The sequence below is a fragment of the Hippocampus zosterae genome, chromosome 16 (genome assembly GCF_025434085.1).
Source record: "Hippocampus zosterae strain Florida chromosome 16, ASM2543408v3, whole genome shotgun sequence".
Lineage (NCBI taxonomy): Eukaryota > Metazoa > Chordata > Actinopteri > Syngnathiformes > Syngnathidae > Hippocampus > Hippocampus zosterae.
In genome coordinates, this window is record NC_067466.1 from 17838583 (window position 1) to 17852340 (window position 13758).

The 13758-nt window shown below is 46.7% G+C and overlaps 2 protein-coding genes across 2 annotated transcripts in view; one reads left to right on the forward strand and one right to left on the reverse strand.

The window, feature by feature from the left end:
• The first annotated feature begins 528 nt into the window (after window positions 1–528).
• On the forward strand, window positions 529–2871 carry sod1 (superoxide dismutase 1, soluble). The gene is made up of 5 exons (XM_052047382.1): window positions 529–701; window positions 1658–1754; window positions 1839–1908; window positions 2380–2497; window positions 2572–2871. Exons 1-5 carry the CDS (start codon window positions 606–608, stop codon window positions 2677–2679), a joined length of 489 nt encoding a protein of 162 aa, XP_051903342.1. The 5' UTR covers window positions 529–605; the 3' UTR covers window positions 2680–2871.
• The window catches only part of rpl23a (ribosomal protein L23a), a 243530-nt gene continuing 231353 nt past the window's right edge, over window positions 1582–13758 (reverse strand). Inside the window, exon 6 of the mRNA XM_052047385.1 lies at window positions 1582–1593. The gene's annotated coding sequence lies outside the window, so the exon portion shown is untranslated. The remainder of the gene's footprint in view (window positions 1594–13758) is intronic.

The window sequence follows — 13758 nt, forward strand, 5'->3', positions numbered from 1 at the left end:
TGCTAAATAAACTAATGAACTACACATAATGCATGACTTGTAAATTCGTGTGTACAAAGAACTGACTGATGCTCCGTCAATAAGTGTAAAATGTTTGCTTCCATATTAGCCAGGAGAGTTAAAGTGGTAGGCCTATTAGATCCCGTAACAGGTAAAACGCAATCAGGCTTCATGCCCAGCAGACATATTTCCAATAACATTTGGTTAGTTTGAGCTCTTCTTGACTACTTCCATTTAATTTTCATGGCATTTGGCTTTATCGAGCAGATAGGACTGCCTGGCGTTTTTCAAGAAGTTTGTGAAGCTGTATGCATTTCTATATTTGAATTTGACATTTTATATGTTTTGTTTCCATCAATATTCGTGTATGTAAATTGAATTATCTAATCATAATTTAAAATAAAATGTTGACGTTATGTCACTAGCTTCCGGTTATATTTGCATATACACAAAACGGCCAATCAGACATGGGAGCAGAGGCAGTGGTCTGCCTCTGATTGGCAGCCAGGAGCACCCGCCCAATTCAGAGCTGCTAGTTGAGCTTGGTTGTTTCTGTTAGTGTAGCAGTTAGCCCTGAACTCGTTTGCACCGACGTTCGAACCCCCATGCAGCAAACTATCTCGAACAAAATGGCGCTTAAAGCCGTTTGCGTGCTGAGAGGAACCGGCGAAACCAGCGGAACGGTATATTTCCAGCAGGAGGTAATTCTTGTGACAGCTAAAGGAAATTAAAAGACCATTTTATCGTGCTCAATTTAAGCTCGCTGTGCGTCGGAGCTTGTGCTAAGCTAGCTCAGTTATTCATTTTAACGCTACTTTGTTTATGTTCAGAAACACTTTTTGCTAGTTGAATACTTCACATAGCGAACACTTTCCTTCAAATATAGTAAAAGTTGACCTCTACTAACCCATAGCCTGTTAATTCAGTTTATCTTCACCTTGCAAAAAATACGACGTCATTGCTCAACATGTGCAATTATCCTTCAGTCGAACACTTTAAACGGGGTCATTGCAATGTATGTACCGGAGTATACTTTAAAAAACCAATTGGCTTCATTTAACCTTTGCACGCCGAATGATTAATTATTGACCGGCATCTCCTCGCCTGTTGCATAAATCTGACATACTAGTTGCGTTTTCTGCATTTGAAAACGTCATTTTACCCCAAATAAATGGTCACCCATTTAGTGTAAGGGTAATTGTTTTTAGGTGTGCCCCCCACAGACAAAGTGCTGAGTCACGACCAGTTTGTATCGCTCAAACTGACGTCCTGTTTACAGGCTACACCAGCGAACGGCAATAGGATCGATGCAAAAGACGATAGTTTCGATACAACGGTGATGTGTTCTTTCAGTTGCCCAAGCTCCTTTTTGAGTTGCTTTGGTTTACTCCAGCACACATGGAACGTTTATTTTTTTGTTTGTTTTTAAATGGTCATCAAAGCTGATTGAGCAGTGTAAAAGGCTGCGATGGGTGCTAATGATTGACGCCTTGTCAGTCACACAGGGTTGATCGACCGCTGGTGTTTAAAACTAAACTTCAAGCTTTTCCAGTTTTAGTTTTGTTTTTTTTCTCCCCTCCCCCAAAATTCTCTTCACTGGGCGGTTTGTCATCTGGCCTTGACGGGTCTTGTGTTGCTGCTGTTCTTGAAATGTCAGAGCGAGTCCAGCCCTGTGAAGCTGACGGGACAAATCGATGGCCTCACGCCAGGCGAGCATGGCTTCCACGTTCACACCTTTGGAGACAACACCAACGGTCGGCGATAATGGACAATGGGCGCATGTTCTTCCTTTTTATAGAAAATGTCACATGAGTACACGGCTTGTTTTTCTTGTCCAGGGTGTATCAGTGCTGGCCCTCACTTCAATCCGCTCCAGAAAAATCACGCCGGTCCGAAGGATCCAGACAGGTATGTCGTGTTAAGTGGTGGGAAGCAAGTCAGAAACGATCCTTTTATTCCTGTCGCTGAGTAGTCTGTCGAGTATTAATTAGTCTGACACTTTTTTTATTGCTGTACTTTCTACTTTGTGCTTTGTCAAGTTGGAATTGGCACATTTTTCCGTTTATGGATGACATGTTGTAAATAGTTTCAAAGGCTGTACTTTATCTACTGAAGGAAATGATTGAACTTAATATTTCTTCTGGTTTTACGCGTCTCTCTTCTTCTGCTTGAGTAGTTAAGTTTTTTGTTGTTTTTTTTGTACTGACGACCATTTCGGCAAGTGGTTGTATTGTGCCCTCTGCTGATTGCTTTTTGGTGATTTGTCTTTGATAAGTCACCTGCTTTCCTGGCAGCCACCACGAGTCATGCTAGATGATCTACCAATTGTTTTGTCAATTAGGGTTTCACTGAGTTTAGTCTTTTAAAATGCTTGAACAGGCATGTCGGCGATCTCGGCAACGTGACCGCGGATGCTAGTAAGGTGGCCAAAATCGACATCACAGACAGCATGATCTCCCTCACTGGCCCAAACTCAATTATTGGCAGAACCATGGTGGTAAGTAATCTTACCCTTTGCGTTGTGGTGCGCAGAACTTGGTTTTAGTTTGCATCAAATGTCCTGTGTTTCAGATCCACGAAAAGGCAGACGACTTGGGCAGAGGTAACAACGAGGAGAGCTTAAAGACGGGTAATGCCGGCGGACGTCTGGCTTGCGGCGTCATTGGCATCACCCAGTAAAAACACCACTGCGAAACCATGGAAGCTTAATGCACTTAAAATGACCAACTGAGCTACTGGTTGTGATTGGTTTTTTTTTTGGACCATTTAATGAGCTTACATACATGCTATTGTCTGCTTGGACCCCAAAAGAAGTTCTGCACATGTTGTAAACTGACAGAAAACAAAGATTAAATAAAGAGTTCATCTTCATGCTTGTTTTTTGCCTTTGTGAGGTTACAGTTTTGTCTTGAAGACCAACCAATATGAACAGCTGATGTAATTTTATTACTGTGAGCTTCCAGGTACCATTTCACTCCTGTTTTCGAGGGAGATGGCCATGGTGAAGTAATATTTATGAATGTAATTCAATTTGAGCCTTAATTGACCACCCCAGAAAGGACCAATCAGGTACAGTACTTGGTAGTTAGTTACCTTAGCCTAGTATTGATAGGAAGCGGCAATGGCGAACCAAGGTAAGGACGACGTGAACAGTGTAGCTACAGTATCTTTTATGTATGTATATAAAACGTGTAGTTTACGTTTGTCGTTTACCCCACAAAAAGCACCGCCATTTGAAGCGAAAGTACATAAACCGCTCGGTGGCTAACAGTGATAACTTGCTTCAGCTGCGACGGTGCCGTACTTTAGAAAATAACTGGCATAAATTGAATCAAAATGAGCCATTTTGACTAGTGAAGTCAACGTTTCAACTTACTTTAGTTTACTCTAAAAGGACTCGAGGAATTGGAGACCGACGGACTTTGTTCCCCCTCTTGGCTAACATCGATGCTAGCGTTAGCCGTGACGCAACAGGGTATGGAAAGAAATAACCTCTTAATTGTAAAATGTACATTTCTAACATGCAAGGCTCAACGTAACTCGCTCCTTGCAGTTGATCCTGATCCGTACTCGCCTTGAATACCTTAGTTCTACAATATAGCTTTTATTTGAATTGACTTTTTTATGGAGATGGGTTCTCTTTTCATATTAATTTAAGCCCCACATTGTTTACCATCACTAGCTTGGGGTACTCTTTCGAAATTTCATTGTCACGTCTGACTTCTTAGCTTTTTTTAAACTTGTTTTTACAATTCAAACGTGTTGCATTAGACTGTGTCTTCCACTAGATGGTGGTGGTGTTGAGCTTCACGGCCGTTACATCATGGAGAACAGAAATACTCCCACCCCCCCCTCATCCAAATGCATGAAGCTGTTGGCAAAACAAGAGAGAATCAGTGAGTTCAAATGCAGAACACACACACTCATGCTCAAATATTGATGACAATTATTCATTGTAAAATATTGATGGCTGTTGGTTGTTGCGCACAGATGAAAACATTTCATGAACATTTCACTCTCGCACAGCTGTCAGATGAGCGCATGGAGCTACTGAAATATGAATATGATTTTATGATTGCATCTTTTGGATGCTGGAATGGGATATGCTGCTGCTTATTGCTGTGACCACACACGCATGTGCATGGTCGACTCACTTCTGGATTTACATGTGTATGTGATTGTTTTCCTCTCCTTTTTTAAATTGTTTTATTTTATTTTTTTTTAGTCATAGTCCTGCAACAAAACAATGTTGCAGGACTATGGTAGTCGTTAATGTTCCGAGAGTGAAATCGTAACGGTGGGAGACAAAAGCATTCTAATTTTTGGAGAGAATGAATCAGTACTTATTATCGATGAATCCTTGAGAGATCGCCAATCGTCAAAGTCCTCTGAATTTCACCCACGGGGGGCTTCCATTTATATTCCTTTGTGCTCCCACAATGTCAGCACCTTGGTCTCCTGCATTGATGCTCCCCTTGCATCGTTGAGAAGCAGCTTTGCAGCCTGACTGACAGATGGTAAAAGTTGTTATAAATAGTCTTTCAGGCAGAGATGATGAATAATGGAGGCTGAAGAGAAAGGAGGTCTAAAAGTGCTTAATGGAATGTAAGGAAGGAGTACAGTATTCCATTATTTGCAGTTGAGGAAGCATCCAGCTGACCCCCAGCATATTAGAGAGAAAGAGGTAAAAGTCATGCTCTGGCCCGATATTCATCACCCGGTTTCACACGGAGGTGGTAATGGGAGTTACGTAAGTCTGGAAAAGGCTTTGGAAATACTGTGCTGTATGTGCCTCTCCGACACATGCTTTTATTGTCAAAGTCTAGACGAAGCAGTGGCATTCTCAGAGGCTTCTCAATAAGGCCTGGGGAGGCCAACGGACGGCGCAACAGTTTCATTAAACACTTATTTCTTTGTTGTGAAATGCGAGAAAGCCAATTTTCACAACAGCAAAACGGAAAATATTTTTATGACTTGCCCAAATTGGATTGAAGTTTGTTGCTTTGATTTCCCCCCCCAACCCCCCCACAGTGAGCTACAAGAGTGATTACACTGTCTACCTTCAGCTCTGATAATTAACCCCAGAACAGAATTTAGAAGCTACTCTGCAGTCTGAAGAGGTTCAGGGTGAGAGGTCAGAAATGGTCCAGAGCAGACAGACTAATTACAAGGACCCTGTGACCTGACCTCTGAACCCTGACCCGCATCCCATGTGAAAGTGAAGCGCCAAGACTGGAAGAATGGGACCACACCATGTCTTAGCAGCAGACGCTCTGCCCTCCATTTCGCTCACAACCTGTTGTTGTTGTCTCGCTCCAGGATACTCGGCGTGCTCATCGCTATGACGACGGGGTGCAGGCGGTTACCTGGAGCAGCATTCCGGGGATGCTTCGGATGTCTGACTACGGCGGGAATCGATCAAGTGAGGGACATTTTGTTAAGCACGTGTCACTTTTCGCAGAATGCTCACGAAAACATTAAAAAAAAAAAAAAAAAAAGTACTCGGAAAAAAAGCAACCCTTAGCTTTTATCCTACTCAGAAACATCTTTGCAAAAATATACTGTATAAGAAAGAACATAAACTTTAAAATCATTACAGCGGTGACTCCGTGCAGTTGAAGTTTGCTGTCAAACTGAAAATGAAAGGACATTTGTCACATTTTCAAAACGTCAACGTGGCTCAGCCTTCAGTGCTAGCTGCATGCTACCACTTAATGGGAAATGCCATTGGCAGGCTAGCAAATAGCATCAATGCGTCATTGTTCTAACCCTTTTAAGCAACACACAAGTGAACAAAAACGGCGAGGCTAATAATATCGAACAATAACAACAATGCTCACAGGCATACATTCTTTATCTTCTGCAAAGAATGAGTACTAATGTGACTTTTTTGAGGACTGTCGTCGCCATTTTTATCATCTTCCTGCATTATACTGACCTCCAGGTGGACAAGGTACACCGATGAGCACAATTTGAGTTCGGTGTTAGGGTGGGGGGGGACAGTACTTCCGCAGCCAGCGTTTTTTTTCTTCCCTTGAGTCTGCTGGCGGAGACTTTCCCCGCAGGGAGTTTCGTTATGTAAATGCCACCCTCTCTCTCCCACCCACCCCCCCCCTCACGCTCGCATCTTTCCAAAGCAAATATTTAGCGGAGAAGGATGTTGCGAGCATGAAAAATGAAGAGCGGAAGTCACTTTGTTTTGGTTCTATATTATTTTTATCTCTTGGTGTGCTGGGACGGATTCTCTGGACGGATTCCACTTTTTTCCCATTGAGTTTGTCGCGTGTGCGCGTGACATGTATGGCTCCAGTGGCAAGTGCTCTGCTGCTTCCCAGCGCTCCTTTCTTGCCATTGTGCGTGCACGTCATTTCGATGATGAATAAATATTATCTTCGCAGACAAAAGTCACAATGTTAAGCGAATATTTTTTTTTAAATGGGGAAACGGCCAAGATGTTGCAAGACTAAGCAGTAGTTTTACAAGTCAGTCAGTTGAGGGTGAAAGCTAACATGACCCCAAACCGCCTCTTCCATATCCTTCCGGAACAAATTGGTTCTTTTTTTAATTGTTTGTCTGAGTGTTCACGTCGCTCGTCTGATTACGGCGTTCCTGGTTTGCGAAAATTCTTTTAATGAGCTGAGCGGCCCCAAACTTATGAATATTCACGAGTAGCTGCAGGCTGCAGACGTGCATGTTGTACGACCTTGTGCCTAAGAAGCATGTGATGGTAGGTTAGCATAATGTTTGCTAAAAAGAGCAGCTGGTAGATCACATATGGTGCTTTTATGTTGATTTTTTTATTTTTTTCAACCGTGGTGACTTTATCTAAAATTAGATCTCTGATATTTTATTTTAAAGTTCGGAAAGTTGCAGTCGTTGACCCGCCCAAACGCAAGCGGCACTGGCGGCAGACGGTCTCAGGTGTGACTCAATAGGCTGAAAACCGCTTTCGACGCAAATCGAAAAAAAAAACGTCATCACGTCTGCCTGGCGTCCGTTCTTACGTAACAAATCCTCCACGTGCGCCTCCAGCGCCGCGGCTTGTCGCGGCACGCCATCGCGGCCTCCGAGCCGCTCCTCGTGTAATTCGATTACAAGCCAATAACGCCGCGTTTAGCTAGTTGCTGTGGGAAAGCGGCCTTCCCAGCCCCCGCTTCATCCCGCTCGATCGCCCACTTCCTGTTCTCGCCGGACCCCCGCGAAGGGTCGTGTTGGGGGGAGAAGCATACGTGCCGGATGAAACGGCGACTTTCTTTCCTTTTTTTTTTTTTGCCGCCACATTTTCTCGTCTAAAACGTCGGATGCTGAAGCTTGCAGTCCGAATGCGGCTGACGAAGGGAATGAAGATCAGCAGCTTGTTATGTAATCTGTTTGTATCGGATGGTTTTTCTTCTCGTGTCGCCAATATCTCCATTTTTGTTTGTTTGTTTTTTAACCCGAATAGCACTCATCGAGTTCAGAAGCAGCACAATTTTCGTCGCAGCAAATAAATAAATAAATAAATAAAATGTGGAGCGGCCCGGTAGTCCAGTGGTTAGCACGTGGGCTTCACAGTGCAGAGGTACCGGGTTCGATTCCAGCTCCGGCCTCCCTGTGTGGAGTTTGCATGTTCTCCCCGGGCCTGCGTGGGTTTTCTCCGGGTGCTCCGGTTTCCTCCCACATTCCAAAAATATGCGTGGCAGGCTGATTGAACACTCTAAATTGTCCCTAGGTGTGAGTGTGAGTGCGAATGGTTGTTCGTCTCTGTGTGCCCTGCGATTGGCTGACAACCGGTTCAGGGTGTCCCCCGCCTACTGCCCGGAGACAGCTGGGATAGGCTCCAGCACCCCCCGCGACCCTAGTGAGGATCAAGCGGTTAGGAAGATAAAATGTGGCTAAAGCTATTTCATACTTTACGATCTATTTTTCTATTTTCTCCTTAGCGTATGTTTTTGGAAAGTACGACTCACATCTCAAGGCACCGCCGACCTTTCCGTTTGGTGGTGAGCCATAACAAATTTCGAATGTAAAATGTGTGCCTTGGCTCAACAGAGGTTGGTTAGAAACTCCCTGACAGAACCCTTTTGAAAAGCGACCCCCCCCCCCCCACCCGCCAAAAAAGAAAATCTCTTGCGTGTGTGTATTTTTGTGTGTTACTCTTGAGGCCAATGGGCTGCAATTAAAGGGAGAACACACACACACACACACATGCTGGCAGTCCGCCGCCAATTGAGGGAGGAGTGTGTGAGTGCATGTGGGTGGGCGGGCTCTCTTACGCACGCACACACACACACCCCTCTCGCTCTCTTTCTCTCGTCACACAGCTCTCATTCTAGTGTGGGCGTGCGAGGAGGCAGCAAGTGTGCACTTTGATGTGTGCGGGACTAACGCCTGGATTCTCCCGTCTTGCCGAACCGCCGCGCCGAGGTACAGCCGCATGCTTTTTATTTTTATTTCCAACTGCCTCTTTGGAGGGATTTCGACCCCCGCGTGTGTGTGTGTGTGTGTGTGTGTGTGTGTGTGTGTGGTGGTGGTGGGAAATATTCCCAATGTGAGGGCTACGAGCGCCACTACTCATTTATTTACATGCATGTTCAAACGTTTATCAATCATTCATGTTTCAAAGTGGCTCATGCACGGGCACACACACACACACGCACACGCACACTTGCTGAGTGCGATAGCAACTAACCGCCAGCGTAACTGACTGACATCTCCCCCTGATGCACTTTGCGTGTTCTAGCGCCATCACAAAGCTCAGTTGTGTTCAAGACGGTGAATTCAAGACATTTGGCGTGAGGAGGACTACACGTTTTTTTTTTTTATCTCTTGTGCGCTGCTACCGTTCCCCCAAAATGTGTTGGTTATATCAGACACGTTTTATAGGATGACTTAGAAAGATGAATTGTGCTCAAGGTGGTAAGTGAAGATGTACTTTGGCCCAAACAAAAGGAAGTCGGTTCTTTTAAACGTGCCTTTTAGCTCCAGTCTACAGATCTGGCCCTAAAAGTCGCCAAAATGCACCTTTGAACTAAAATGATAAATTCTAGCCCCTCCCTTTTTTTTTTTTTTCATTTTTAACTCGACAAGCTTTGTATTGTCGCAGTCACTTCACAACAAGCATCAGTTTGGCGGGTAAATTTAGTGAACCATTCATCCAAATTCAAGCCGTTCCTGGACACTCCCAGTCGAAGCTTACTGTCAAACAAAACGTCATACAAAGAACTTTCTTTGTATCCACGTTGGGGATTTATAACAAGCGCACATCATCCGCTAGCTTTTCATGCTAGCGTTTAATGCGAAACGCCATAGGTGGCTGGCGAGTAGCATCTTTGTGGGCAAGGAATATTTAAACACAAATCGTGAAGCAATAGTCACACATATGCAGGCATATGTTCTTTATCCTCTGCAAGGAACGACCAATAATAGCGTGGCGCACGAAGGAATTAGGAATCACGAATTGGAGCAGAAAAGATTGTAATTTGTAATTATCGTCAGTTTTTTTATTCAAAACAGTCTCACTGTATCATATAACATCTAATAGAGTAGATATGTGCTAGCCCCCCCCCCCCCCACCCCATCCCGAACACGCACACACACTCGAACTTCACTATCTGCTACGTTTGTATTGAAAATGTGTCACTTCCTGCTCGCTCCGCAGTGTGTTGTGTTTGAAAAGAGTTGACCCGCGAAAGGATTTATAGTGGCGGATAAAGCTGCGATCTCGCTTCGTGCGTGTGTGTGTGCGTGCGCGCGCGTGTCTAAAAAGTGTGCGTGAAAGTGTGTACTATTTTTTTTTTAGACTTAGCCGAAGCCCGGGGCTGCAGAACGGAGGCGAAGAAGCCATTATCTCGTACACTCCGATTATCCCTGTCAATGTGTACAAGTGTGAGTGGGTGAGTGTGGGGGGGGGTTGCATGTGTGTGTGCGCGCGCAGTCACACAGCCATGTGCTCTGTGTGCGTACAGTAAAGCTAATTTGGTGCGTGTTTGCGCAAAAGGGGGGGGTTGGGATGGGAGTCGGGGAGGCAAGCCCTGTGGCGTGTGTGTGTGTGTGTGTGTGTGTGTGTGTGTGTGTGTGTGTGTGGAGTGACCCACTTTGATACTCTGCCCCTGCTGCTAAGTCACCTTTGGTGTGTATGAATACAGTAAGCCATCTTTGTTTAAGCCGGCGTGGAGGACGGCCCCTTCAGGTACTTTTTGCTGAATCCGTTTGTTTGATTTCACCGGCGGCATCGGCCTGTACAGCGGAAACGCTCATTAAATACACGTTTGCTCGAAATTCAAATCGCCAAGTCAGCAGCCCTTGACCGCATCGTCGCGTGCGTGCAGTGTCGCGAGGACTTCCCAATGAACACGACACTAATGACAACTGTCAGGTCTTATAAATAGGTCGAACTGTAAATGTGTCGTTTTGACGTAGGATGATGAGCTGGTCTTTCCGGCCTTTCATGTTCTTCCCTCTTTTTTTTTTTCTGTTGCTAAGCAAATACAACCCCCCCTTTCCCTGTGCCCCCCCATCCCCAAACCTTGTGCACCACACACGTACAATCAGGCAGTGTTTGTGTGTGTGTGTCTTCTGATGAAGGGATGATATTTCGAACAATTAACACGTTAGCCCAAGTGTTGCGCAACACTCACCCTCACGGAAGCCGGAGTGCATGCGCGCGCGTCTGTTCGCCATGCGGCCGGTCCGGTTGCGCGGGTTGTCATCCACGCTCGCGCGCCACATGACTTGACATGAGGAGTGATGGAGTGGGGTGGGGCGGAAGGCGGCGGGGGGGGGGGGGTGGTGCCTTCCCTCCTTCCATTTCCTCCCTTTTGTCTTCTCTTGATGACTATGGACTATTTTCCTTCCTTCCTTCCTTCCCTCCTCCATTTTTTTTTTTGTCCATCCTCCTGTCGGCGTGACCGCCCTGCCGTGTCCACTCGTCATCTTTAAACCGGTGTCGCCTTACAGCGCACACGTGTGTCTCATGCTAGCCGATGCTCGTCTGTGTGTGTGTGTGTGTGTGTGTGTGTGTGTGTGTGTGTGTGTATTTTGCGCAGCATGTCAAATAGGTGGGGGAGAATTTTTGAAGTAGGCCTCCAAATTTCTCGTTTTTTTGTTTGGCCCGTTAGCAGCCATCCGCTAACCGGAGCTCACAACAGCCAACTCTCCACTCTCATTAGCTGACTTCCACTCACGTCACTCAGCGGGAAGCCCCCCCCCCCCCTAATGTCACTGATGCACCAATTTTGCTGAAAATGTATGCGTGAAAGGGACTTTGGTCTCCTTTTAGCACTCCGGCCCGTTGACCTGGAAGAGATGCAAAGCGCTTCTCTACAAAGGCTGCGACGAAGCCTCATTGTGCCACGTTGGCTTTTGATTCTTTATTGGCTTGATTGGTACTGCCACGCAGTTTGCCTTTTAGGCACGCGCGCGTGAGTGACGCTTATTTTCACATTTCTGCGTCTACTGGGTCACGGTGCCTTTGTCCCGGCCACCCTTAGGCCAGGCACTCGGTGTCTTATCTCAGACGGCGCTCATGCAGGTCACTAATGCACCGAGAGGCTTCCATTCAGCGCGGCGACCATTCCCGACAAATAAGCAGGAGTGTGTGCGAGCCAGCTCATGCACGCACGAGTGTGTGCGCTCTCTACCAGGAAATGGACCCGCTGACCCGGATCCGACATCGTCCACTTTTGTTTGGGTCCCAAGATGTCTGCGTTGGGTGAAGCGTTGAACGGAGACTGAAAGTTGCTGATTTGAGTTTCCCCATTTGCGTCCATGATGACATGATTTCTTTTTCCGGAGGTCCATTGCAGAAAATATGCGACGTTGAGAGAGCTCGTCTCCAAGACCCGATGGACGGATTCAGAATCCCTCGGTACTCTTTGCTTAGCCACAGGCTAAAAGTCAGAGAATGATCCATTGTGTACTGTGAGAAAAACCCGTCGCTAACGAACAGAAGCGCATAGCAACCGAGAGTGAAAGTGGAATCGTGTTCAAATGACATCGGGAAGGCATGAAACCCAACACGGAGTTTATTATCACCGAGTGTTGTGCCGGCGCATTATTTAGTCCAACGAGTATCATAATGATCTGCGGGCGGGGGTGCGCGGCGTTCGGCCGCACCTGACCCCACCACGCCCCGGCGACGTACAGACAGAACAAAAGCGGCAGACGTTGTTCCCTGAAGAGGAAGAAGCGTTGCGGGCATGTGCTCACGTTTGAAATCTCGGCAGCGTCGGCATGGGCGGGTTGAGAGCGCACGCAAAACCGCGGCGTTGATCTGCGTTCAGGTCTTTCCGGTCGGATGGCGTTTGTCTGCAACATTCTCGCCGAGAGTTCCTCGACGTCCCAGCGCATTGTCCTCTGTCTCGGCTTCATTAAAAAAAAAAAAAAAAAATTTTGTTGCGACAGCCGTGTTGACTCAGGTGCAGGGACGTGGGAAGATAAAACACCCCCCCCCCCCCCCCCCCACTTGTTCCCCGGATGTCTCTTTTACTGCCAAATGCCACCTGCTTAGTTGTAGATAACAAGGGGCTCAACCCCCTTTCTCGCCGAATTTACGCAAAGGTGGTGTAGCTGAGATTGATTATTAGCCTGTGCGGTTCACAGCGGCGGGGGACAAAGCCGACGGCGGCGTGTAAGGTATGAAGGCTTTAGCTTGGCAAGGAGAGTTTTAGAAGCTGACGAAAAGAACGCCTCTGGTAGGGCCTCAGAAGCGGAACGATTTATACTTCCAACGCCATTTTTCCTTGTCAGTGCCTTTCACGCGCAGTAGAGGGAAGAGAGACATTCGTCCTTGACGAGCAGTGTGAAAGGGGGTTCCGATACTAGCTAGCAAGCCGTCAAATTTGCAATGATTTGGTAGCAACATGGTTTTTTTTTGTCTGGAAGTGACCATTCTCGGTCAATGCGCAGCGTCATGTTTTGGTACCCTAAAAAAAATAAAATGGAGTTGGTGCCTTTCACGCACGTGATGCTAAGCGGCGCCACCTCCGGTTGGACAGATGGCGGCGGGGTGATTTCAGAGTCACGAGGGCAAGTTGCCTTGCTGTTGTTGAAATCTACAGTGAAACTTGAAGAAGTCTGAAGCACATTTGGAAACGGTGGGGGGCCGGGGGGGGGGGGGGGCATCAGGCTTCTCCCTGTTCAGTCGCGTGGCAACCAAACAGTAAATATGGCAAGCTTGAGCCGGGCCGCCATCCTCCCCTGCGCCAATCCCCCCCCCCCCCCCAAAAAAAAATTAGCTGTTTTTGATGTGGTTAAGGTTTGCGGACCTCAATCAACAGCGCCCGGCCGTTAGCCGTTGGCCGTTTGCGACACGCCAGAGTGGAGTTCAACTTTTCCCCGGCGCGTGTCATCCAACAGTCGTTCGGTGTGACGCGCGCGTGTGAAATCCACTGGCGTCTTCCACGCCAAAGGGACGCTTCGCTATCGTGCTTGCCGTCGACGTCAGTTTCCTTTCAAGCCGAAAAATTCCTTCCTCCCTTTGCTGAGCGTGCCAGCGCGTGGCGTGCTCTCTCCAGCTGGAATTTTGTTTTTTGTTTTTTTTTTTTTGCCGAGCCTCAGCAGTTTTTGCCTCATTCACGGAGCGCTAACGGTGTCGCCTTGTCGTTCGGCGAGTTAGCTCACATTTCACCAAATCGCTCCGGATTAAGTTCTCAGCATGTACAAATCGCACTTAATATTTCACTTGTCTGTTTGCTACCAGCAGCCCCAGTCGATTTCTTAAAAAAAAAAGGGGGGGGGGGATTATTAGCCGAAAGCTACGCAAAGATGCAGTGCGGT

What these genes read in the sequence shown, in the direction of transcription:
- sod1 (XM_052047382.1), top strand. Translation starts at nt 606, where the DNA reads ATGCAGCAAACTATCTCGAACAAAATGGCGCTTAAAGCCGTTTGCGTG. An exon ending in GGTCCGAAGGATCCAGACAG is followed by an intron (nt 1,909 to 2,379) that starts GTATGTCGTGTT and finishes ATGCTTGAACAG; the next exon opens with GCATGTCGGCGATCTCGGCA. An exon ending in TTATTGGCAGAACCATGGTG is followed by an intron (nt 2,498 to 2,571) that starts GTAAGTAATCTT and finishes CCTGTGTTTCAG; the next exon opens with ATCCACGAAAAGGCAGACGA.